This window comes from Lissotriton helveticus, chromosome 1_1, assembly GCF_964261635.1.
Source record: "Lissotriton helveticus chromosome 1_1, aLisHel1.1, whole genome shotgun sequence".
Taxonomy (NCBI): Eukaryota; Metazoa; Chordata; class Amphibia; order Caudata; family Salamandridae; genus Lissotriton; species Lissotriton helveticus.
Genome location: NC_136057.1, coordinates 1,596,965,780 through 1,596,993,058, shown reverse-complemented (window position 1 = coordinate 1,596,993,058; position 27,279 = coordinate 1,596,965,780). Strand labels below are relative to the sequence as shown.

At 45.3% G+C, this 27,279-nt stretch overlaps 1 protein-coding gene across 1 annotated transcript in view; it reads left to right on the top strand.

Annotated features, from left to right (window-relative positions):
- AAAS (aladin WD repeat nucleoporin) overlaps nucleotides 1-27,279 on the top strand; it is a 416,285-nt gene that overhangs the window by 251,990 nt on the left and 137,016 nt on the right. The window contains exon 12 of the mRNA XM_078687624.1: nucleotides 7,110-7,200. Within this exon, the coding sequence (XP_078543750.1) occupies nucleotides 7,110-7,200 (91 nt within the window). The remainder of the gene's footprint in view (nucleotides 1-7,109; nucleotides 7,201-27,279) is intronic.

Sequence of the window (27,279 nt, the reverse complement as noted above, 5' to 3'; positions counted from 1 at the left end):
ATGGCTAGCCAATGGAGAGTTTTCAGACTGGGGGCAGAGGGGGTGCAGGGAGGAAGTTTAAGGACCAATCTGGCTGCCGTGTTCTGTAAGACTTGGAGTTTGGACAGATGCTCCTCATTAATGCCGGATAATTCCATAATCTAGGCGACTAATTATGAGACCCTGTACTAGGGGCAACCGGGATGGTAAAGGAATCCACTTAAAGATTTTTCTGAGGGTTGTCATTAGGCCGAAGCTGGTACGGATCACGGTCTTTATGTGATTGGCCATAGAAAGTTTGTCATCTATTATTATGCCCAGATTACGCGCTGGGGATTTGGGTGGAGGGCAGGGACCCAATGACGGTGGCCACCAGTCATCTGTCCAAATTTTCTGAGCATTGCCGAAGAGTAAGATTTCAGTTTTGCTCGCATTGAGTAATAAGTGATTACTCGTCATCCAGTCTTTGATGGCTGACATGCACTGTTTGAATTTGGATTTAGTGTCATTTTGATCTGCTCTGAGTGTAATTAGCTGCATGCCATCAGCGTATGACACTGTGTCAAACCCATGGTCTCGGATTATTTTGTCCAGGGGCGACACATACAGATTGAAGAGCGTAGGGCTTAATATGGAGCCTTGAGGGACTCCTTTATCAATGTTCTGTTTTTTGGAGGAGAAATTGCCTATTTGCACCTTGGAGGACCTGTCTGACAGGTAACTTCTGATCCAGGTAGTGCTGAGCCCTCAACACCAATCTCGAACAGACTCATCAGAAGAACGTCATGGGAGGTGGTGTCAAAGGCTGCGGACAGGTCCAAAAAGATCAAGATAGCAAGATTGTTTTGCATCGAGGGAGAGCCTGATGTTATCGACAATTTCGAGCAGGGCGGTTTCGGTGCTGTGGCACGCCCGGAAACCTGATTGGGATGGGTACAACAGATTATTGTGTTCCAAATTTTTATATAGCTGTCCATTGATCAGTGAATCCATATCCCTGCCGAACAAAGGTAGGAGGGAGATAGGTCGATAATTGACAAGTTGTTTCGGGTCGGCCGTGGGTTTTTTCAGAATTGGTCGGATTGTGGCCTCCTTCCAGTGAGTGGGAAAGGTAGATTGGATCAGTGAGATATTAAAGATTTTCGTTAGGTGTGGAATGAGGACTGGGGCGATTTTAAATAAGATCTGAGAGGATGCCGGGTCATCTAAAGATCCGAATTTGATTTTGTTTAGTGTGAGAGTTACCCCTTCCTCTGTGATAACCCAGAATTGTTTGAGAGAGGGGGTGTGGGGGGCAGTCTTGTTTGTCTCTTGTTTAGGTGCAGTGTCAGGTGGAAACTGTCTGTAAATGTCCTCTATTTTCTGTACAAAAAAACATGAAAGGGCGTCGACCCATTCTTGGGAGGCAGTGAGTGATAGTTGGCATGCGGTAGGGTTGGTGAATTCTTTGACTACTTTATAGAGTTCTTTATGTGAATTGGAGGCCTGACTTATTCTCATTCCGAGGTAGTTTTTTTTAGCTAAGACTATATGGTCCATGTAGCACCTATGTATTTTTTTGTAGTGCTGTTTATCTGTCTCATTTTTAGTGCGTCGCCATTTGCGTTCTGCCCTCCAGATGATACGTTTATCAGTTTTTAGGTCAGAAGTGAACTAGGGGGAGAGTTTGGCCGGGCACTTTGTGTCCTTTATTGGGGCAGTGGTGTCCAAGGTCTTGCTAATTGCAGTTTCCAGATCTCTGGCAGCTGTGTTAATGTGGGTAATCTCAGACAGGGTAGGAATGGTGAGGTGAGTTAAAAAGGACTCTGTACTGATCTTGTTCCAAGATCGACTTGTCTTTGATTCTCACTCGGGTAGGAGTTTGGTCTGTAGCCCAAGTACCAAAAACCTTATTACATGGTGGTCGGACCATAAGACTGGGAATAACTGGTCAAAAATAACATTAGGGGAGTTGGAAAATAGGAGGTCTAGGGAGTGTCCAGCAACGTGGGTGAGGCATTTTACCAATTGCTCCAGACCCAGTGTGCCAAGGCTGGTGGTAAGAACTTTAGTGTGGGGATCCGACGAGAGTTCAGCGTGGTAGTGAAAATCTCCAAATAGGAAGAATTTATTGGTGGCTAAAATGTGAGGCATTATTATTCCGGTCAAGTTGTTGATAAAGTGAGCTTTTTTACCAGGTGGACGGTAGAGGAGGAAGCCTTTCCAGGATTCTTTTTTTGTGAGCTCTATATTAAAGATGCACAGTTCGCCCCAGTCTGACTGATTAGATTCGACAATGTGAGTTTTAGTGTTAGCTTTAAAGGCGATCGCTGTTCCCCCACCCCTTTTATCTTTCCTGTCTTGCCTTAACAGTTGATAGCCTGGAGGAAGTGCTTTTGTTACTTCTGGTAAAAATGAATCCTGCAACCATGTCTCTGTGATAAAGAACAAATCGTGGTGCCAGTAAGGACCAGATTTCTAGCGCATGTTTTGGTAGAGAACGTGTGTTGCAATACAGACTGGTCAGGTGCGTGGGCCTGGTCAAGGGATTAGCATTTAAACTATTCTTATCGTTAAGGATACTTTAGTAGTTCCGTTTGGCGAGCGGTTGTCATACGTAGCGTGGTTCATTAGTGATGATTGGGTGGGGATACTCTTAGGGGCGCTTTGTTAAGGAGGTGAAGCTCTTGGCTAGTGTATTTTAAAATAGCCATCCTTAGCTGTGTGGTGAGTTGCTGCAAGGAGAAAATTAGATGAAGGGCAGCGTGTCTAGTGTCTGGCGTCGGTCAGGCACGAACGTGCGCAGACGAGCTTGCCTTTGGCACGCTTTCGGCGCGTCCGCTCGGCGCACTTCCTTTTATGCTAGGAAGTGGGTGGGACCGCGACAGCATATCTGATAGGCCCGGCACCAGTTCTCTCTTAAGTCTGACAAAACAGTGCCTTTTCCTAGGAGCTGCCCTCCAGTGCTCCAACAACTTTTTGATGGGACCAAAGTCAACCAGCTTTTGGTGAAAATGAAGACGGGGATGGGAATTTCCCCCACAATATGATGATGACAACTTCTAATTGGACCTAAAAGAGACCAGTGGATTGAGGTTTCATCTGACACAGGGCTGGGCTCTTTATAATGGCCCTTCAGCGGAAGAGACCACTTAATTCGCTTTAGTCATCAGACGAGTATCTGAAGTTCTGAACTTTCAGTACCCATCTCCTGAGGTAAAAACCAATGTCCTTACTGAAGTTTTGCTGCCTCAACAGACCTTGTCCGAGCCCTTAATGCCGTTCAACAAAGCCCTGACTGACATTCTCTTGTGTGCCTGGACCAGAAATGTTTCCTTCCCACCTGGGATTAGACAGGTAGTATGACGCCACAGACATGCTCCAGGTGACATTGCTTTCTTGATGCCGAATGTGCTCCTTAGAGCCTGGTAGCTCGGGCTTCTAGCAGGATTAATACCAACGTATCCCCTATGCCCCCTAGTTAAAGAGTTGAAGAGAATTGAGGCTTTAGGAAAACTGATGTTCTCCTCTGTTAGCCTCACCCTTCCTTTGGTCATCCAACGCCTGCTGATGCTTGGTAGGTACCCCTGTTCAATTTTGGGACATGGTTGCAGAGGTCTTGCTAGTAATTCCAGAGAAATTTCATGCCAGCCTAGTGGATATACTCCGGATGTCCAAGACGCAGAAAATTATGACATAGGGTCCGGTCTTTGGACACTGCTGATTGCTTAGGCACAGATGGCACTAGGGTGGTGCTCCATCGCTAAGCTTCTCAGGTGACGTGCAGGTGTCAATCATGGAGATGCCTTTTGACAGGTGTCGCGTATTTGGTACGAAGGCTGATTCCACAGCAGAGCGCTTCAAAGAAAGAAGAGTCACAGTTCGCTCTCATGGTCTTTCCATGCACTAAAGGTATTATCCCCACCAGTTATGCCTGTTTCGTCAGGTTTTTAATACAGACAACTAGAAGGCCAGCTACCCCAGCAACAGGCACCATAGTAATTTCAAGGTCAGGGATCAAGTTGACCCTGTTTAGGACCACAAGGACATGGTATCTCACATTCTCCTGCCCCTCCAGAGCAACCTCAATGCCAATACATATTGCCAATAGCGACACATGACTACCCTGTCCTTTCCTTCAAGGACGACAAGGTCCAGTCCTTTCCTTCAGGAGTAGCAGACCCAAACATCTGACATGTGAGTCCTACAGATTATTCAATAGGACTGCACCCTGCCATTTCATTCCAACCCCCTGCATCTCCCACCCACATTTAGAGGATTTTGGACGACCATTTGTCCATTTTGCTATGGACCCTTAGGGCGGAGGGAGCCATACAGAGTCCAGTCGCAAAAATAAGAACTAGATGCTTCTGATGCTATTTAGCATTGCCAAAAAAGAGTGGAGCTATTAGTTTTATTTTAGATATGCAACCTTGCAATTTCTTCCTGCGGGAGGACATATTCAGGATGCTCATGTTGGCCCAGGTTCTATCATCCCTGTTACCTGGTACTGGACGGTGGTGCTGGACCAACAGGGCGCTTTTTTCTGTGTTCCAGTTCTGTAGGCCTACAGACATTACTTGCGGTTCAAGGAGGGCAGGCGCATTATCAGTGTGCTCTGCTCCAATTCGGCCTCACCAATGCCCCTTGGGTGTTCACAAAGATAGAGGCAGTGGTCACAGCGTACCTTCAGAGGTCGGGTATATCAGCGACTGGCTGTTGAAGGCGGGATAGCCCCAAGCCATTGTGAAACACCTCCAGAACTTATTGGGGTTCACTGTTAACATGTCGCAATCACTCCTAACTCGTTCGCAGAGGCTCAGTTTCAGTGGAGCCTTCCTGGGTACAGTGTGTTATAAGACCTTCCCCCTGGATCAGTGAGTCTAGGACATTCAGGCTCTGATCCTGATGATTCAGCCCCGGTCCTGGGTCTCAGTGAGGGTGGCTCTGAGGCTTCTTGGCCTCCTGCATCCTGCTCTCCGACTTAGCAAGATGGCATATGCGGGTCTGAAATCTCAGTGGGTCCTGCATCACGGGAACCTCCAGGTTTCGAAAGAGACTTCAGGAAATCGGCAATGGTGACTGCTTGATCGTAATTGGACCAGTGACAAAGCCCTTTCCCTACCCCAGCCAGAGCGGACAATGATGACAGATGCCTCATAACTGAATTGGGAAGGTCATATGGGGAGGTGAATTACAGAGGACACGTCACTCTTTTGGAGTTTTTGGGCCATTCTCTTTGCATTGAAAGCCTAACTTCTGGCCATTAAGGTGAGGCTCGTACAGGTCCTCATGGACAATACCATCGCCATGTGGTATTTCAAACAAAAAAGGGGGAGGGATGGCAGAGTGGGGTCATGGGCATTGCAGAGTGGGCTGATTCATCATTCCCTGATCGTGCACCACCTGGTGGGATATTTAAATGTCTGGGCCGACAAACTCAGCCGACGACGTCTAACAGATCAAGAATGACAGTTACACTTAGAAGTTGAGCAAGGCACCTTCCACTAATGAAGATAACCTTAACTCGATCTCTTAACCACTGATGAGAATGCGCAGTGTCCTCAATTTTTGCGAGCTGATGTGTCCAAGAAAGTTGTCTCAGACATGCCTTCCTCTTAAAGTAGAGCACAGAACTCTTGTATGCCTTCCCACTGCTGTCTCTCTTACCCTTAGTTCTCAAGAAGATCAGGAACAACTGGGCCCAAGTTATCCTAGTCGCTCCAGAATGGACCAGGAAAGTGTGATACCCGGAACTTTGGGGCATTCGCATCTGTCCTCCAATCTTCTGTCACATCAGCAAAGCAGAGTCTTGCACCCAGGCCTGTGCAATGTACACCTCCATGCATAAAGAGTTGGCTGCATTGGTTCTCCCTCCTGAAGTTGAAGATGTCACCCCTGTGGCCACGCTTCTTTTTACTGTCTGTTAGCAGTGGACGCTGGTGCCAGTTCTGGCTGTGTGTGGCACCCATAATACAGACTCGCTGCAGGCCAAACTGTCGAATGTATTGTGTTTTTTGCCTTTGCGGCCACTGTTAACATTTTATTGTCTCCCTTTCACACTTATTGGAGGTACTGTACCAGCCGTCCTTATTCATATCACCTGTTATGATGCGATTTCTTAAAGGCTTACTTGATATGTTTTCTCCTAACCCCTTCATGATGCCACAGTGGGATCATAATGTGGTCCTTACTTTTCTCATTTGCATTCTTCTTGAGCTGATGAGCAGCTGCCGTCTGCCTTCCTGACCCTGAAGAGTCTTTCTCAAAGCAATAAGTTCAGCTTGTTGCGGAAGTGAGCATCAAGTTCTTCCAGTTCAGCCACTCTACACCAACTTCATTTAGGACAAACTGATTGTGAGGATTAGAGTGACCTTTCTACCAAAGGTTGTAACTCCCCTTCATATCAGACAATCTATCACACTTGCAACGTTCTGTCCTCCACCTCATCGCTGTCCAAGAATTCAGGTGGATAACAATAACTACATACTGGCCAAGCAGCAGTCTCCAGAAAGACTGGGGGCCAATTCTACCAGGGCCAAGACTGCTACCACTGCATTGGCACACTGAGTGCCTGTCCTGGATATTTATCAGGTGCAATGTGGGAATCAGTGCACACATCCACAAAACACTACTTCCTTGACAGCCAGGTATGACAGGAAAGACGTTTTGGCCATTTGGTCCTACATGACTTTTTAGTCTGAGCCATTCCACAGGCCCACCACCTGGGGAAGTACTGCTTTGGTGTCTTTTCTAAAAGTGAGGAATCTGCAGGTAAATAGAGTATCCACCAGAGAGAGCATTACCAGCTGTAAGTAACTTGTTCTTTTTACCCTAAGCAGCCCCACCCCCAACCTATGCATGTGCATGGATTTTCTCTTCATGGGTAAAGGACTTCCTGCCTAGTATGAATTATTTTACTGCTATAGAAGATTTAGTGCTAAGCAGCGGTTTCTCTTCACCTCCCAACAATCATGCCTCCCGGTGCACACTGCAAAGATAACTCTTTGGAAGCCTCATGTAATGATGTGACCTGTGCACGGTCTAACATCTTTGAAAGGGTTTCTTTGGCTGAAATTAATTCGTCATTTTCACTCTTATTATGTGACAGAACATATTTCTTGAGTGTTTATTGTCATTTCTTTCCATAGACAGGATGCTGGAGCCCAGATGGGAGCCGTTTACTCTTCACAGTCCAAGGCGAAACCGTCATTTACTCTTTATCTTTCTCAGATAGATGTGGTAAGTTGACACAAACATTTCGGCCATTTAGACTTAACAAACTGGAGCTTTGTTGTTCGTGCTAGGATGATTTAGTCCTCGCTGCTTAGACAATATTGTTCTGAATCCTCTAGCCGTCTGATGCAGACTTACATGGCTTCATAACAAGACTGAAGCTACAGAACCAGGTATCGATATAGAAATAAAGGTAGTTTTGTTTCTTGCAGAAAAATAACTTTTACTTTAGAGCTTTTAAAAAAAGTTGTGTGTGTGTGTGTGTATATATATATATATATATATATATATATATATATTATAGAGTCGTGGACACATTATGTTGGGAAGACATGACCGATAAAATATCATTGTATTGTAAATGTAGGCAACGTCATGCTTTATATCTCCACAGTCCCTGCGTGGTATATTGTAGACCGTGTGGTGCGGATTCATCGTAACCTCCGATCCAAACAATAAGTAAAATGTAAAGACATTACACAGTGCCAATGGGAAGGCTGTGTAGTGTCAAAACTGTTGGGGGGTTGGAAGGGGCAAGGCTTGAACACTAATACTCACCTCCTTGAACTGCATTTACCAGCATGCAAACGTGGCAATTACTGTGAGCCACGCCCACTGTAAGAAGTTCATCTTAATAAAAACGATTGAAACAACAGGTGAGCCCTTCCCTGCCTCTGTGAGCAGCCCATGATTAAGAGGTGTTGTCCTCGAAACGCGTCGGGCATGGTTTTATTTCTGGACAGTGGTATCGTGTGCTGCCGCGAGGAAATCACTGACAGAGCATCGTTGAGTGCAAGCTTGAGCGCAAGGGCTTTTGTTGGACAATAATATGCGCGGCTGCCCGAGCCGCGAAAACAAGCTGCGCACCATTTCTACAAATGGAAGACTGAGGAAGAAACAATTCTTCTCTGGAAGCTACGATGTTCTATGGCAGATAATAGCACACGGAGCCAAAAGTCTTTACCTACTAAAGGATGTCAAAATGCTTTATTGAACACACAGAGGCATGGAGCCTACTATAGGTTAAACACTAATACTCACCTCCTTGAACTGCATTTACCAGCATGCAAACATGGCAATCACTGTGAGCCACGCCCACTGTAAGAAGTTCATCTTAATAAAAACGATTGAAACAACAGGTGAGCCCTTCCCTGCCTCTGTGAGCAGCCCATGATTAAGAGGTGTTGTCCTCGAAACGCGTTGGGCATGGTTTTATTTCTGGACAGTGGTATTGTGTGCTGCCTCGAGGAAATCACTGACAGAGCATCGTTGAGTGCAAGCTTGAGCGCAAGGGCTTTTGTTGGACAATAATATGCGCGGCTGCCCGAGCCGCGAAAACAAGCTGCGCACCATTTCTACAAATGGAAGACTGAGGAAGAAACAATTCTTCTCTGGAAGGTACGATGTTCTATGGCAGATAATAGCACACAGAGCCAAAAGTCTTTACCTACTAAAGGATGTCAAAATGCTTTATTGAACACACAGAGGCATGGAGCCTACTATAGGTTGAACACTAATACTCACCTCCTTGAACTGCATTTACCAGCATGCAAACGTGGCAATCATTGTGAGCTACGCCCACTGTAAGAAGTTCATCTTAATAAAAACGATTGAAACAACAGGTGAGCCCTTCCCTCCCTCTGTGAGTAGCCCATGATTAAGAGGTGTTGTCCTCGAAACGCGTCGGGCATGGTTTTATTTCTGGACAGTGGTACCGTGTGCTGCCTCGAGGAAATCACTGACAGAGCATCGTTGAGCGCAAGCTTGAGCGCAAGGGCTTTTGTTGGACAATAATATGCGCGGCTGCCCGAGCCGCGAAAACAAACTGCGCACCATTTCTACAAATGGAAGACTGAGGAAGAAACAATTCTTCTCTGGCAGGTACGATGTTCTATGGCAGATAATAGCACACGGAGCCAAAAGTCTTTACCTACTAAAGGATGTCAAAATGCTTTATTGAACACACAGAGGCATGGAGCCTACTATAGGTTGAACACTAATACTCACCTCCTTGAACTGCATTTACCAGCATGCAAACGTGGCAATCACTGTGAGCCACGCCCACTGTAAGAAGTTCATCTTAATAAAAACGATTGAAACAGGTGAGCCCTTCCCTGCCTCTGTGAGCAGCCCATGATTAAGAGGTGTTGTCCTTGAAACGCTTCGGGCATGGTTTTATTTCTGGACAGTGGTATCGTGTGCTACCTCGAGGAAATCACTGACAGAGCATCGTTGAGTGCAAGCTTGAGCGCAAGGGCTTTTGTTGGACAATAATATGCGCGGCTGCCCGAGCCGCGAAAACACGCTGCGCACCATTTCTACAAATGGAAGACTGAGGAAGAAACAATTCTTCTCTGGAAGGTACGATGTTCTATGGCAGATAATAGCACACGGAGCCAAAAGTCTTTACCTACTAAAGGATGTCAAAATGCTTTATTGAACACACAGAGGCATGGAGCCTACTATAGGTTGAACACTAATACTCACCTCCTTGAACTGCATTTACCAGCATGCAAACGTGGCAATTACTGTGAGCCACGCCCACTGTAAGAAGTTCATCTTAATAAAAACGATTGAAACAACAGGTGAGCCCTTCCCTGCCTCTGTGAGCAGCCCATGATTAAGAGGTGTTGTCCTCGAAACGCGTCGGGCATGGTTTTATTTCTGGACAGTGGTATCGGGTGGTGCCTCGAGGGAATCACTGACAGAGCATCGTTGAGTGCAAGCTTGAGCGCAAGGGCTTTTGTTGGACAATAATAAGCGCGGCTACCCGAGCCGCGAAAACAAGCTGCGCACCATTTCTACAAATGGAAGACTGAGGAAGAAACAATTCTTCTCTGGAAGGTACGATGTTCTATGGCAGATAATAGCACACGGAGCCAAAAGTCTTTACCTACTAAAGGATGTCAAAATGCTTTATTGAACACACAGAGGCATGGAGCCTACTATAGGTTGAACACTAATACTCACCTCCTTGAACTGCATTTACCAGCATGCAAACGTGGCAATCACTGTGAGCTACGCCCACTGTAAGAAGTTCATCTTAATAAAAACGATTGAAACAACAGGTGAGCCCTTCCCTGCCTCTGTGAGTAGCCCATGATTAAGAGGTGTTGTCCTCGAAACGCGTCGGGCATGGTTTTATTTCTGGACAGTGGTATTGTGTGCTGCCTCGAGGAAATCACTGACAGAGCATCGTTGAGTGCAAGCTTGAGCGCAAGGGCTTTTGTTGGACAATAATATGCGCGGCTGCCCGAGCCGCGAAAACAAGCTGCGCACCATTTCTACAAATGGAAGACTGAGGAAGAAACAATTCTTCTCTGGAAGGTACGATGTTCTATGGCAGATAATAGCACACAGAGCCAAAAGTCTTTACCTACTAAAGGATGTCAAAATGCTTTATTGAACACACAGAGGCATGGAGCCTACTATAGGTTGAACACTAATACTCACCTCCTTGAACTGCATTTACCAGCATGCAAACGTGGCAATCACTGTGAGCTACGCCCACTGTAAGAAGTTCATCTTAATAAAAACGATTGAAACAACAGGTGAGCCCTTCCCTGCCTCTGTGAGTAGCCCATGATTAAGAGGTGTTGTCCTCGAAACGCGTCGGGCATGGTTTTATTTCTGGACAGTGGTACCGTGTGCTGCCTCAAGGAAATCACTGACAGAGCATCGTTGAGTGCAAGCTTGAGCGCAAGGGCTTTTGTTGGACAATAATATGCGCGGCTGCCCGAGCCGCGAAAACAAGCTGTGCACCATTTCTACAAATGGAAGACTGAGGAAGAAACAATTCTTCTCTGGAAGGTACGATGTTCTATGGCAGATAATAGCACACGGAGCCAAAAGTCTTTACCTACTAAAGGATGTCAAAATTGCCTTATTGAACACACAGAGGCATGGAGCCTACTATAGGTTGAACACTAATACTCACCTCCTTGAACTGCATTTACCAGCATGCAAACGTGGCAATCACTGTGAGCCACGCCCCCTGTAAGAAGTTAATCTTAATAAAAATGATTGAAACAACAGGTGAGCCCTTCCCTGCCTCTGTGAGCAGCCCATGATTAAGAGGTGTTGTCCTCGAAACGCGTCGGGCATGGTTTTATTTCTGGACAGTGGTATCGTGTGCTGCCTCGAGGAAATCATTGACAGAGCATCGTTGAGTGCAAGCTTGAGCGCAAGGGCTTTTGTTGGACAATAATATGCGCGGCTGCCCGAGCCGCGAAAACAAGCTGCGCACCATTTCTACAAATGGAAGACTGAGGAAGAAACAATTCTTCTCTGGAAGGTACGATGTTCTATGGCAGATAATAGCACACAGAGCCAAAAAGTCTTTACCTACTAAAGGATGTCAAAATGCTTTATTGAACACACAGAGGCATGGAGCCTACTATAGGTTGAACACTAATACTCACCTCCTTGAACTGCATTTACCAGCATGCAAACGTGGCAATCACTGTGAGCTACGCCCACTGTAAGAAGTTCATCTTAATAAAAACGATTGAAACAACAGGTGAGCCCTTCCCTGCCTCTGTGAGTAGCCCATGATTAAGAGGTGTTGTCCTCGAAACGCGTCGGGCATGGTTTTATTTCTGGACAGTGGTACCGTGTGCTGCCTCGAGGAAATCACTGACAGAGCATCGTTGAGTGCAAGCTTGAGCGCAAGGGCTTTTGTTGGACAATAATATGCGCGGCTGCCCGAGCCGCGAAAACAAGCTGTGCACCATTTCTACAAATGGAAGACTGAGGAAGAAACAATTCTTCTCTGGAAGGTACGATGTTCTATGGCAGATAATAGCACACGGAGCCAAAAGTCTTTACCTACTAAAGGATGTCAAAATTGCCTTATTGAACACACAGAGGCATGGAGCCTACTATAGGTTGAACACTAATACCTCCTTGAACTGCATTTACCAGCATGCAAACGTGGCAATCACTGTGAGCCACGCCCACTGTAAGAAGTTCATCTTAATAAAAACGATTGAAACAACAGGTGAGCCCTTCCCTGCCTCTGTGAGTAGCCCATGATTAAGAGGTGTTGTCCTCGAAACGCGTCGGGCATGGTTTTATTTCTGGACAGTGGTACCGTGTGCTGCCTCGAGGAAATCACTGACAGAGCATCGTTGAGTGCAAGCTTGAGCGCAAGGGCTTTTGTTGGACAATATATATATTTATATATATTATAGAGTCGTGGACACATTATGTTGGGAAGACATGACCGATAAAATATCATTGTTTTGTAAATGTAGGCAACGTCATGCTTTATATCTCCACAGTCCCTACGTGGTATATTGTAGACCGTGTGGTGCGGATTCATCGTAACCTCCGATCCAAACAATAAGTAAAATGTAAAGACGGGGAAGCATTTCAATTTTACCTTTTAACCTCAAATACCCATACACTTCTATTTTGCTTATTTGATGATAGTAGCCCGAGACCTCATACTCGAATCAGAATGTTTGTTCAAAGAACATACCTTCCAGTGAGGATTTACTCTCCATAATGACCATCATTGTGAATGGCCCTGAAAATGGGCCACATTTTCCTAACCCTTGGAGTTCGGGGGGAGGGGTTGGTGATCTTACCAGTCATTAACTTCAGAGTAAATCCAGCTTATTATGAGTTGGACTCTGAGAATCCACTAAAAACACCAATTAATTACTGGAGGAATCCATGCCTGTTTTCTGGAGTAATTACTTACTTCACCTGGACTATCACACTAGGATTTAACCTCTATTCAAGAGCCACAATTTCTGTGTGAAGCTGCATAACTTTGAATTCCGATGGGACAGTAAAAGCTGCTACAAGCCACTTTAGAATTAAGACATCATGGACTGTGAGGGCCAGTATGTCTTTAGTGTCATTTCTCATAACGCAAAGAGTCCCTGAGAGTTCATATTCCGCACAACAATGTATTTGTCCCCTTTGCTGCAACAAAATTACTGACTTTCATTCCTGGGACACTTAAACTAGTAACCACTGATTAACATATATTAAAGTTAATGTCAAATTTCTCAAGAATTAATACAGTGGTCTATGTTGCCTTTTTATTTTACAAACCTGGGACTATATCCTAGACGTCGGATGCACTACATAAAAGATCACTCAAAAAAGAGTGTAAACAAAGTATAGTCAATGAGTCGTCAAACATTCAAGTTGGTGTAAACTGAGTATGACGTTACACGTTTCTGTTTTCACGTAAATACATCTTTAGAAGAATTGGAACCAGGCGTTAACAGTAGCTCATCAATGTATTTATTGAGCAAATTAAAAATTCTATGTTTTGCGTGGGATGGTAACAGACATTCCATACACGAGTGCATTAGGCTGTCAACACCCTTCTCACACATTTTTATTTTACAAGCAATCCTCAATGCAAGCTTTCTGTTTATAACAATTGGGTTGTTTTGTTGTGTTTTTCTCGATTTATCTTGCTTGACGAGCATTCATTTCTCTCTTGAGGTGCTTGAAAATTGTTGACTGTTTACAGAACAGCAAATGGTACTGGTTTCTTGTGTTCTAGTTTAGAGAGGGCATGGCTTGGGAGTTTGGGTGGATTGTTCTAATACGAGTAGGACCAAGGCCGATTTGCATACGGCTTAGTCTTATCTGAGGCGGCATGGTGGACAATAGCACAATGTGTTAAAAATGCTGCTCCGAGCGCTTGCACGTGGTTAGATAAGTTGCAATTATTCCTCCCATCACCTTTTCTGTATTTGATGTGTTGTCCGAAGTGTCCAAGGGTGTGCCCAGACGTAGGTACCTTGCTTACTGTGCCACTGCAACCAACCTACACCCTTCTGAAGAGGACCAAGAAGGCCAAAACCAGTCTTAGATTACTTGTGTTCCAACTGCGGACTGTGCACTTCGACTACATATGTCTAAGAGGGTGGGACGGATTGGGGGATGCAGCTGTAATTATAGGGGCGATACTGTTTGATATTGCTCTGTGCCTTCTAAAACTAATAACGTGTTGCCATCCAAACAGATTACTTGTGTTCAGGTACATTGAGGGCCATGCTTGGAAGTTTGAGCTGGTCTGTGCTTATTGGAGCAACCAAGGCTGATTTGCGTGTGGCTGGGTCTAAATTGAGGTGGCATGTGGGCTAAATAATGATGGGTTGGAATGCTAACCTGCACGATTGCCAGTAAGACAAATTGCAAGCATTTCTCTTATCCCCTTTTGGGTGTTTATAACTATACTACCATTCCCAAACAGTTATCGATTATCTATACTTTTCGCGGCAAACTCTTAGTAGCACCTAAAGGAAGAGTGGTTGTTATTACCTCTAGTTGATTCTGTATTTCTTTAAAAGATCAAAAGGACAGTGGGTGACACAGAAAGAGTTTTGAAAGTGTAGAGAGCCAGTCCCTTCAGAATATTGAACAGGGTGTAATTTACAGAATGGCACAGTAAATCGCTCTGTAAAGCAGCCATGCCATTGCTTACAAATCTTGTTTCTAATACTCCCTTTAAGGTAGCTCAGTTTTACTCTACAAATATGTTTTGGGCGGGGTGCAGCCTAATCCTATCTAGATCTGTTGCATCCATTCTGTAGGTCTCTTCCACTTCATTAGAAATTGTGGAATAATATTTAATGAAGATCCCAGGGGAGAGAACTCATTTTCTTATCCCTAACATCAGATTTCCAGCAAGGATAATGCCCCTATTGAGCCAGCAGAATGAAATCTGAGTTTTTAATCTGCTATCCAGCGTCTTCCTCTAAGCCATCGAAATAAATTAATGGATTATTTGCTCTTATACTGCATACCAAGACTGAACTTTCTTGGCTGCCTTACAGCTACTGTGCAGTTCTTCCTCTGCCGTTGTATGGCCTTGGAAGGTGTATTTTCATTTGATCTCACTTTAAATAGATACAGTAGGGTTTCAAGAGCAGTGCTCCTCCTTATGTATTTAATACAATTTAATATTTCTTTCCCTGGGTTTTGTTCAGAGGAGGGGCCTGTCCGTGGAGTGTGAAATGAGATTAAGTACCGCAGTAATTCCTCAATAGAAGCCACATTTCCTTCTTTGAGCCAATATGTCGTCAACCCGAATTTGTTCACTTCAATGAAAGAAGAAATTACTTTGTGCCAAACAGTGTTCTCTAATTAATCTTTCAGACTCTAGAACAAATTTCCATTCGCTCATATTCTGTCCTGAAATCTGAACTATAAAACTAATCTCAGAACCTGCCCATTTAAACAGTTTCTGCTCTTTGTCTAGTGTACTACCATGGAGCTGCATATCCTAAACGTATAAACTGTTTCAGTCGAGTGTACCCATCAACAGACTCAGCCCTGGGACGATCTAAAAAATAAAGTCACATCAGACCGCGTTACTTGGCTTTGTCTGCCCCTATCAGGCAATTTCCAAACAGTTCCGCCACTTTCTGGGGTATGCCGTGATTTATCACCATCACCAGTGCCTGCCACAGACACAACCAAGTTCTCAATCCTTTCACTGCCTCTCTGGCAGTCAATTTGGACACATGGGTCTTCCAGATCTTTCAGCAGTGCTGCACCCTCCCATTTCTTTCTGCTCCACTGCACCTTCCACCCCATTGTGGTGTGTGACGGAGGACAACATGCCCGTTTTGCAGCCGGGAGTGCAGTCAATTTTGGCCAGAGGGGTAATAGTCAGGCTTCCGTCCTCCGAAGCAGGAATTGGGTGCTCCTTCCTTGAACTTTAAAAGTTATTAGCTATAAGTTTTATAAGGCACTGAGAAATATCAAACAATATCGCCACAGGGCGGGGGCCCCTATAATTGAGCTGTATTCCCCCATATCATCCCACCCTCTTAGACATATGTAGTCGAAGTGCACAGCCGTAGTTGGAAGAAAAGTAATCTAAGACTGGTTTTTGCCTTGTTGGTCCTCTTCAGAAGGGTGTAGATTGATTGCAGTGGCACAGCAAGCAAGACACCTACATCTGGGCACACCCTTGCCGCTTCAGACAATACATCAAATACACAAAAGGTGATTAGAGGAATAATTGCAACTTATCTAACCACGTACAATTGCACGGAGTAGCATTTTAAGACATTGTTATTTTGTCCACCTTGCTGCCTCAGATAAGACTAAGCCCTATGCAAATCAACCTTTGCCCTAATCACATTAGAACAGTCCAAACCAAACTGCCAAGACATGCCCTGTCTAAACCAGAACACAGGAAAACCAGTACCGTTTGCCATTCTGTAAACAGTCAACAATTTCCATGCACTGCAAGAAAGAAATGAATGTCTGTCAAGCAGCACAACAAAACAACCCAATTGTTATAAACCGAAAACATACATGGTTGATGGCTGGTTAAATAAAAAGGCAAAAGACACACAAGTGATGGGCGGAATGCAGAATAAATCAAAACATTCACCCCCAGTCAAGAGATCTTGGTTAAATCCATAGTCCTTCCTGGACGAGAAACAACCATCAGAGGACTGGTATTGGGGTATCACCCCTCATCAGCCAGGCTAGCTTGAAACAAGTTGCGCAGTGAGCCCGGGACCCATGTCTGGGCATATCCAGCGCACTTAGGGTAAGAAAACAAAAGACACAAAAGTGATGGACGGAATGCAGAATAAATCAAAACATTCACCCCAGTCAAGAGACCGGGGTTAAATCGTTCATTTGCTCACCATGCCACCCTAGTTTAGACCCAGCCATATTCAAATCAGTCTTGCCCAAGTTCCTCATGGGAACTGCCAAGCCAGGTCCTTCCTGGACCGAAAACAAGCTTCCTAGGACCAGTTTCGGTGTATCACCCCTCATCAGCCAGGCTAGCTTGGATCCAGTGGCACAGTGAGCCCGGGACCCACGTCTGGGCATACTTGGCACACTTAAGGCGAGAAAGCAAAAGACACACAAGTGATGGACGGAATGCAGAATAAATGAAAACCCCCAGGCGGGAGATCTGGGTTAAATCTGTTGTTCTTTTGCCCACCATGCCAATCCAGTTTAGACCCAGCCATATGCAAATCAGTATTGCCCAAGTTCCGCATGGGAGCAGTCAAGCCTGAACTGATGCTTGTTTCCAGTCCAGGGAAGACCTGGCTTGGCAGTTCCGGCTGGATTGTTCCCACCGGGAACAGGGTCCAGACTGATATGCATATGGCTGAGTTTGAACAGGAGAGGCATGGGGAGCAAAGAAACAATGGATTTAGGCCCAGATCTCTGTACTGGGTGAATGTTTGACATTGTGTAGTATTCTGTCCATCAATTGTTCTTGTTACATTTGTAAAATAAAAAGGTAGCATAGACCACACTCTCTTATTTCTTGAGAAATTTGAGATTAAGGCATTTATCCTATTTTAGATCTTCGTCTTTTAAAAAAATATATTTTTTTAATGTTTGTTCTGTCAACACCTTACTGTGAAAGGACAAATTAAAGATGGTCACGCTATCCCATGCTCTGCCTGTCATGGATCCTGGAGACTGGATGTTAGTGTTGGACCTGCAGGACTTTTATTTCCGTATTGTGGTCCTGCAGGCCCTCCTTTTTGTCTTAACAAGTGCCATTCGTTGTTCACGAAGGTGATGGCTGTGATCTCAGCAGACCTTCGAAGTTTGAGTGTCCAGTCTTCGGCTAACTCAGCGACTGACTCTTGAAGGCGGGCTCGCCCCAGACAGTCTTCTGGGACTGTTGGACTCTTGCATCCTGCTGGTTGATTATACTAGATGGCACTTGCGGGCTATGCAGTGGGATCTGAAGTCCCAGTGGGATCAGCACCAGGGGAACCTATCTGATTCCTTCCAGGTTTCAGAGGTGATTTCAAAAGGTCTGCATGGTTGGCTACTCAGCCGTGAATGGGCCAGCGGCAGACTCCCCTCCTTACACCACCTCGTGGTGACCGCTGCATTGCTGCTGGGTTGGAGAGACAGTACGGGAGAGGTGACGATCAGAAGACTTTGGTCTCCAGCCGAAACTGGACTCCACATCAATCTGTTGGAGCTGAGGGTAATCCTCCCTGCTAGCCATCTAGGGAGGCTGGTACAGGTACTAACAAACAATACCACTGCCATGTGGTACTGCAACAAGTAGGGTGGGTAGGGTCCTGTGCTAGGTGGCTGTATGCCCCTGGAACCTTCTGAACTGTTAGGGCATGTCTCAAGTCGTGAATCTTTCAACACCAGGACAGATAAATTCTGCCACCAAAACTTAGCAGATCACAAATGGCAGTTATAACCAGAGGTGGTGCAGGATGTCTTCCAGCACTGGGGAGAATCCTGGCTCAGTCTCTTCACCACCGCTGAGAACATGCACTGTCCCCACTTTTGCACATACTTGTTCCCAAGAAGGCACCTCTATGCGCTGAAATTCAGACAGCAGTTGATTTCTCTTGATCTTTCGTCAAAGGTTGTTGTCTTGGCAGCTAGACGCCTTTACACAAAGTCACTGTGTATCAGGCGCTCAGACAAATTTGTAGATTGGTGCAGCAACCGCCAAATGAACTCATTAAAGGCCAAACTGTCGAATGTTTGCTATTTATTTTTTCTTTGTCCAAACGAGGACTTTCACTGGGTACTGTTAAAGACTACTTCTCAACCTTTATAGTATTTTTGTGGTTGCCGGATCACCCTTCTTTGGTCAGATCACCTGTGGAGGAGATTTTTTAAAGGTTTACAACACGTTTCCAGCAAGGTACTTTGCGATTTCAAAGTGTGGCTTGAATTTGGTCTTCACTTTTCTAATATGCCTCCTTTTGAGACAATGCATAGTTTTCCACAACATCTCTCTTTTTAAATATCTTTGTATTAGCATTTTATCATGTGTAACAAGGCAATGCATAGTGAGAAATTAGTTCTTATACAATAGGGGTGAAGTAAAGAAAGTTTTAAGTAGTTTACAATGCCATAGTACTTCACATTTGTTCATAATTGTACCTGTTAACTGCTAGTTACAGAGCTTTGCCTTGTGTAGAAACAACCTATTTGAGGAGCTCTCAAGGTTTGCTAATGACATATCATTCTTTACATTATAGTAAGCCTAAACATGTTTAGAAAACATATTAAAGCAATAACAACCGATTCCACCTGGGGTCTAGTTATGCATTGACCATCCTTTATCCATAGTACCTGTCGGATATGATTCTACAGTACGTTGGGGGGACGTGACAGTGAGGGGTTCTCAGGGCATCCAGTCTTACTGTGTGATGGATTTTTAATGCTACTATACTACCTTTTTGCGGGGTGGTATCATTATTGCAGCGTACAACCATTTTACCAGGTGTCTCGCTGACAGAAGCAGCACTACTGCCTGTAAGACTGTATGCGTGTTAGGCTCCTGGGTGTCTCTTCCCCGTAGTATAGTGAAGGTACCCATCATAGTGAGGTAATTTAAGAATTTCCCTGGTGGTAAGTCATAGCACGTCAGGAAGTCCATCAGGGGGAACAGTTTGCCGTCTTGGTAGTAGTCACTAACTGTGGTCACTCCCGCTGCTGTCCATTATCTCAGTTGGCCAAGTGGGAAAGTGGAGCATTCTCCTTTCTGTGGTAATCGTATCAGGGATATGTCAGGCACATACAGGGAAGTCCTGGCTGAGCATCTGCCCTAGCATTTTAAGGCCACTTGCAGCATAACTCCCTTGCTTGGTACTTGATGCTTGTGGTTTTAGATCTTGATAAGGAGTCTTTGGGTGCTGACCCGATAGTCCTAGTGTCTCTAGTCCTCTCCCATCCAACTACTGGGACAGCCATTGGAGCTGTACCGCTAAATAATAGGCCTCAAAGTCTGGTGCTCCAATTCCTCCCGCCGCCATAGGCCGCTGCAGGATTGTCAGGAAGACCCTATTCCGCCCCCATCCCAGATTAGTTCCCTTAACAATGCGTCCAAGTCCCTAAACCATCTCTGAGGAATTACTACTGGGAGATAGACGAAGTAGTATAGCAACCCGTTTTCGGAGATCGCTACCCTGGCCATAACTGATAGCTTAAGAGAGCACCAGGATGACATGTTTGTCTTCAGTGAGCGGAGCGCTCGATCAAGGTTTCCTTCCATAAGATCTGCTTGTTTGTGGAACACTTGTATGCCCAGGTATCGGAAAGAGCTCGGTGCCCAATTGAGCCCCAACTGAAGGTCCCTTGGTCTAGCTAGAGAGGGTGCAAGTGGCTCTATTACCAGAGCAAAAAGCAGGGGTGACAGTGGGCAACCCTGCCTGGTCCCTCTATGTATGGTATAGGGAATGGAGGCCTCCCCACCCTCCCAAACCCTAGCAGTGGAGTCCATGTATAGCAGTCGAGCCCATTGCAGCCATCCTTCCCCAATCCCATGCTCTTCATAACTTGTAACAAGAAGTCCCAACGTAAGGAATCAAATGCCTTTTCTAGGTCGACTGCCATCACCACCGCTTCCGTGTATGCCGAAAGGCCCTGATGGAATAGAACTTGATACAGTCTTCTTAGGTTCCCAGAGGTCGATCTAGCTGGAATTAACCCGTTCTGGTCCGTATGGACCAGTTCTGGCATATGTGGGAGTACCCTAGTGGCTAGGACATTACTGAGCAGTTTGAATTCAAAGTTCAGCATAGATAGTGGGTGAAAATACGCCGTATCAGCTGTGTTCAATTTATTTCGGGGTAGTGGGACCACTAGTGCCTCCCTAGTGGAAGTCGGTAGATAGCCCACCCTTCGCGAAATGGCATACGTTTTTTCAAGGTGGGGTGTCACTATCGCTGCGAACGTGAAGTAAAACTCAGCAGGGAGACCATCCAGTCCCGAAGTCTTCCCTCTGGCCATTTCTTTAATCACCAGACTTATTTCCTGTGCAGAGATCGCCTCCGGTTGTCTCTCCTGATAAGCTCGGAGATCTATTAGCAGCAAGCATTCCCAGGCTTTGTTATATTTACTCTTGGTGTCTGACAATTGTCTCCAAGGCATGAATTTGTGTTTCCAGCATATCTATTGATCTCCCAACGCGCTCCCTCTGTCTGTCCCCTACACTGGCCTCTCATTACCACCTTAAAATCGTCCCACTCTATCAGAGAGGTGCTCGTAATGTTTTGGTTCAATTGGAAATAAGTCAAAATAGAGCTGGACAACTGCTGTCTAAAGCAGTCATACTCTAGCAGGCTGGGGTCTAGTCTCCATACCAGGACTGATGCATTGTCAGGCGATGGGGAGCATCTCAGAAGTAATGGGTTGTGATCCGAGATGGCCCCCCCCCAAATACCTCTCCCCCATTATTGTTGATGAAAGTTGCATTGGGCATAGAAATAGGTCTAGTCTGGTTTTCATACCATATAGTGCGGAGTAAAAGGAGTATTCCCGCTGCTGACCATTTTGTAGTCTCCAGTTTTGCAACGTGAATCCTTTTCTGGATTCACATGCTTTGCATTATTCCGCCATCAAGTGGTTGGGTCCGGAATTGTAATTGTCTTTTTTGTGTGTTTTTTTTCTCTTGTTTTGGTCGCTGTCGACCCCCATTTGGTGCCAGGTATGTCCCCTGTGTGACGTCAGACGGTATGCTGGAGGTAGTCGTGCGTGGTATCCACCTTCTGATTATTTTTTCCGCTGTTGGGTCTGGAAGCAAGATGGGAAGCTCCGAAGATTTTTCAGATTTTCCTTAAAACTTCAAGGAAACCGAAAAAAGGCTACCGCAATTTACACCTTTCATCAACGCCGTAACTGGGGACAAGAGTAGAGCTCCAGCGACGACATCACAGAGGACCTCATTGGTCCACAAATGCCAAGGTAGGGGACATGGAAAAGACTCCTTTCAAGTTTTGTCCCAAGTGTCACCACAAGTACGCTCAACGCGACCCACACAACGTCTGCAACCTGTGCCTGCCCAGGGATCATCTGGACAAAAACTGTGAGGCCTACGCAGCATTCCTGTTGAAAACACTTCCAAGCCGCCGAAACCTAAGGGAGGACCACCACACCACGATGTCGCAGACCGCTAAGAAAACATCCCTCAAAGACCTGGGTTTTCGCCAATGATGAGGAAGGACATGTAGTAGCAGCAGAATCAATGCACAAATGATTGGGCGTCGAAATTCTAGATGGGGACTCCGAAAAAATCCACGCCCACAAGAAGGCAAGCAAAAAAAGTAAGAAAACCGAAGGGCCACAAACATAAGGCGCAACCTAAGGCATCGTCGACGGCGATCAATGGTCAGCTGCGATAAAAAAAAAACACGTAACACAACCAAAGGTTACAGAGGAGGGAAAGTCGCCAAACACGCCGAAGCAAGGGGTAGAACACAAACCAACGAAAAACGCAGAGAGAGCTCTCGAGGTTGAAAAGAAAAGGAAGAGACTCGATGACGAAATGGTAACGCTCCTCCAAAAGAAAAAGGAGCTCGACGCAGCTCTGAAGGATTATTGAATCCCTAAAGCCATGGTTGCCGAAACAGAAAACGTTTATGCCGAAGAGGCGGAAGACGCCGAGGGAGAAGAAGAAGATATCTTCGACTCACCTCCAGCCCCAGAACCTCGCGACAAAGATCCCGAGGAATACGGCGACCTAACTGAGGAGGAGAAGATCTCTGAAAACTTCAAGGATTCATGTAACAATCTCGACACCAAGAGTCTCGAAGAGGAGGTATGCAGTTATCTGTCGAAAGCATCACCACCAGACGACATAGCTTTCTACAATGGCTTAGTCAAAAGGGCAGCAGACCATTTTGGAGTCGCCCTCGAGGAAGAAAAAGGAGACACATGTTTTATCTTGGAAACCCTAGCCCCTGCCATCAAGGGGACTCAGTACCTCCCACTGCTTCGTAGCATACTGGCTCAAAGCAAAGAAACCTTCAAGGAACCAGCTTCAAGCAAGAGTGTAACACCCAGTGTAGAAAAGAAATACAAGGCCTCCTCAAAAAGACCCAAAGTATATTCAAGGAAACACGGTGCCAGATTCAATTATTGTCACCACAGCCAGAAGAAGGGCTAATGCAGTCTCCAATACCGACCCTCCACCAGAAAAGGAGAGTAAGAGAATGGACATGGTGGGGAGAAGAATTGAAAAGGAATCGGCAACACACTGGTGCATCGCAAATTCCAACGCCCTACTGAATAGATACGGACACCAACAGTGGGACGAAATAGAGGAGATTCACAATAAACTGCCTGAAGAGGACAAGAAAAGAGCAAGATCTATTGTCCGGGATGGTAAAAACGTGGCCAATACATGCCTTAAGTCAGCCCTTGATGCTGCAGACACAGCCAGTAGGCAAATGTGCACAGGCAAGAAAGACATGCCTGGCTCAGGATATCAGGATTCAAACAGGAGGTTCAAACCTCTATCATCAATAGACTGTTCACTGGGTATGCACTCTTTGGGAAGTAGGTGGATGAGTGCCTTCAGCAGATTCAAAGGGACAACAAGACTGCTAGGGCGATGGGAGCCCTACAGCAGAGAGGTTCATTTAAAAGAGGTGGTTGCAACAACAGAAAAAAACACAGGAAGAGGTGCATTTGGTCAGGGACAGCACATGTCCCAGCAAGCGCAAGGTCAAAGCCCTGGGCAACAATCAAGTCAACAGGGAAGTTACCAAGGCTGGCAACAACAGCAGAAGCAGCCCTTTCGGGGGAGAGGCGGAAGCCAAACCCACAGAGGAAGAGGTAATGGCTCTAACTGACTCATTCACAGAAAAGAACCCACACAAAACACCAGTGGGGGAAATAATATACTGTTGCCTCAAACAGTGGGAAAATATCACAACAGACAACTGGATATTACATTTGGTAAAGTACGGGTATTGCATAGAGTTAACAAAATCACCACCTGCAAACCTACTAAAAAGAAGAACATTTCTGAAATCAGAAGAGAAATAGCTAAATTCAGAGATCAAGGAACTAATCCAAAAACAAGCAATAGAAGTAGTACCAAAACAGGAATGTTTCAAAGGAAGCTACTCACCATACTTCCTAATACCAAAACAGGACCTCACTCTAAGGTCAATCCTGAAATTAAGGTTCATAAACAGGTTCATACTAACAGAACGCTTCAAAATGTGTACTCTTCATGAAATAACCCCACAAATTTAAAAGGGAGACTACATGGCAACAATTGACCACAAGGACACCTACTTGCATATCCCTATGAACAAAGGACACAGAAATTACCTGCGGTTCCTACACAACGGAACACATTATCAGTACAAAGTACTCCCCTTCGGGATAAAATCAGCTCCACGTGTCTTCACAAAGTGCCTAGCCGCAGTGGCGGCACACCTAAGAAGGGAAGGAATTCACGTCTATCCCTATCTGGACGACTGGCTCATAAGGGCACACTCAAAGCAAACGTGCCACAATCCTGTTCAAACCGCTATCCAAACACTACAGAAACTGTGTTTCTCAATAAACCACAAAAAATCTTCAACAAAACCAGAAAGGGAAAAAACCTTTCTAGGAGCAAGTTTAAACTCAAGGAGTGCAAAAGCGTACCCCACACAAAAAAGATACAGGCTATCCATCAAGAAGCGATCCTCTACCTGAGGGGACAATCTCTGAAAGTGAGTAAGGTCATGAAACTGATGGGCATGATGGCATCATGCATCCCACTTATCCCTTACCCCCGCCTGCACATGCCCCCATTCCAGGAATGGCTTACCAACTGCTGGTCTCAAGCCACAGGGAGTTGGGAGGATCTAGTGGTTGTTACACAAAAGGTGCTAGCAGAGATACAATTGTGGGCATCCATCAACATAGCACAGGGGAGACCTTTCAGGAATCCAACTCAATCTGTGACAATAACCACGGACGCATCTCTCAACAGTTGGGGAGCACATTACAACCAGCTGAAAGTACGTGGTCAATGGAACGAACAGGAATCGATTAAACACATCAACTTCCTGGAGATGAAAACTGTCTTTCTGGCATTGAATGCATTCCAGAAACACCTCCGGGGAAGACTATCCTAATCGAAACAGACAATACAACAACAATGTTCTACCTGAACAAGCAGGGAGGTACAAAGCAATTTCCCTTGAGCAAACTTGCACAAGAAATATGGAAATGGGCAGCTGCCCAAAGAATCAACCTACAAACAGTACATCTACCAGGAGTAGCCAACATTACAGCGGACCAACTGAGCAGACAGAACAACTGCTCACACAAATGGGAGTTGAAGCACTAAGCAGTACCATACATTTTCAACCTCGGGGGAACACCAGTGATGGACCTGTTTGCAACAGTGCGGAACAAGAAATGGCAACTCTTTGCCTCGAGGTTTCCACACCGCTTGTCAAAGGGGAATTCAATTTCATTCAACTTATCACAGGCATTTGCTTACGCCTTTCCACCAATACCCCTGATGCAAAGACTACTAGAAAAAGCGAAGATCCAAGAGGAAAATGATCAAAATCAAAGCAGACAAGGACCTGATAACAATGCAAAAAGGCCACATTTTTCACCTGGAACCTTCAATGCTGCATCTGGCAGCTTGGCACTTGAGTACATAGAATTTGGCCACCTTAAGCCGCCTCTACCAACAATGCAAATTCTAAAGGAGGCAAGAAACCGTCTACAAGACAATGCTATGCAGCAAAATGGAAGCAATATACCACCTGGTGCAATGCTAACAAAATCAATTCGATCAACACACAAGAAACAGTAATCACATACCTAACTGACCTCTTGGACAGCAACATCAAATACTCGAGCATAAAGGTGCATCTTGCTGCCATAGTAGCAAACACAAGAGGGAAAACATGCAAAATGTTCTTCACAAGACTTGTAATTAAAAGGTTTTTAGAAGGATCAAAAAGAATTGCCCCACCTAGAGCTACCTCAGTTCCCGCATGGAGCCTAAATGCAGTACTTGCTCAACTAATGGCAAAACCCTTTGAGCTCATGCATGCAGCGGACCTCAGACACATTACTCTAAAGACGACCTTTCTCATCGCTATTACTTCCCTACGGAGAGCAAGTGAGCTACAGACTCTAACATTACAGGAACCATACTTACAGATCCACAAGGATAAAGTAATCTTAAAAACAAACACACATTTCTTACAAAAGGTTGTATCAAACTATCACTTAAATCAAAATATCATCCTACCAGTTTTCTTCAAAAACCCAAAAACAAAAGGAGAAAGAGGCCTAAATACCCCAGATGTAAGGAGAGCGTTGCTGTATTATCTGCAAAAGACAGAACAAATATACAAAACAAAACAGTTGTTTGTCGCCTACGCACATACCACTACAGGATCACCGTTCATTATGGCTACAATTGCACGATGTATAGTACAAACCATCCAATCATGTTATGCCAATGCCAAAAAAGAACTAACAATGCTGCCAACAGCTCACTCCACTAGAAAAAAGGGAGCAACGCTAGCTTTCATGGTCAATGTACCCAATGACACTATTTGTGCAGCAGCAACATGGGCCTCTCCGTACATTTTTGCAAAACATTACTGTCTGGACATACAAATCAGTAAGGAAGCTCATATTGGACAGAAGGTGCTTCAACACCTGTTTGCAAGGTCTTCCTCTCACCACAGCCTCCCAAAAATGGGAGAAACGCTACATAATATAGTGTGCAGCATGTGAATCCAGAAAAGGATTCACGCTGCAAAACGAAATGGTTACTTACCCGTAGGAGTGGTTTTGCAGCTTGAAGAATTTTCTGGATTCACATGCGACCCACCTGGCCTCCCCTACAAGGAAAACAAACAGGTGGGGAAGCAAATGATTACAACAGTTATTTAATATACATTTCAAGGACTACAAAATAGAAATATGCACGGAAAAAAGAACAGAATGACAATGAAGATGGCTACCATGCACATCGACCTCCAGGATACCGTCTTACATCACACAGGGGACGTACCTGGCACAAAATGGTGCTCAACAGCGACCAAAATAAGAGGGAAAAAAACCAAAGACATTTCCGGACCCAACGACTAGACGGCGGAATAATGCACAGTATGTGAATCAAAATTCTTAAAGCTGCAAAACTACTCCTACTGGTTAGTAACAATGTCGATATCTAGGAGCTCCCACCCGTTCATCCAGTCTCGTAGGCCTTGAGATGTCGCGGCTGCTGCGGTGTCACGTAATGGGGGGATAGACCTATCCATGTCTATATCTACAACGCAGTTCTAATCTCCACCCAGGACCAATTCACATGCTGCCACT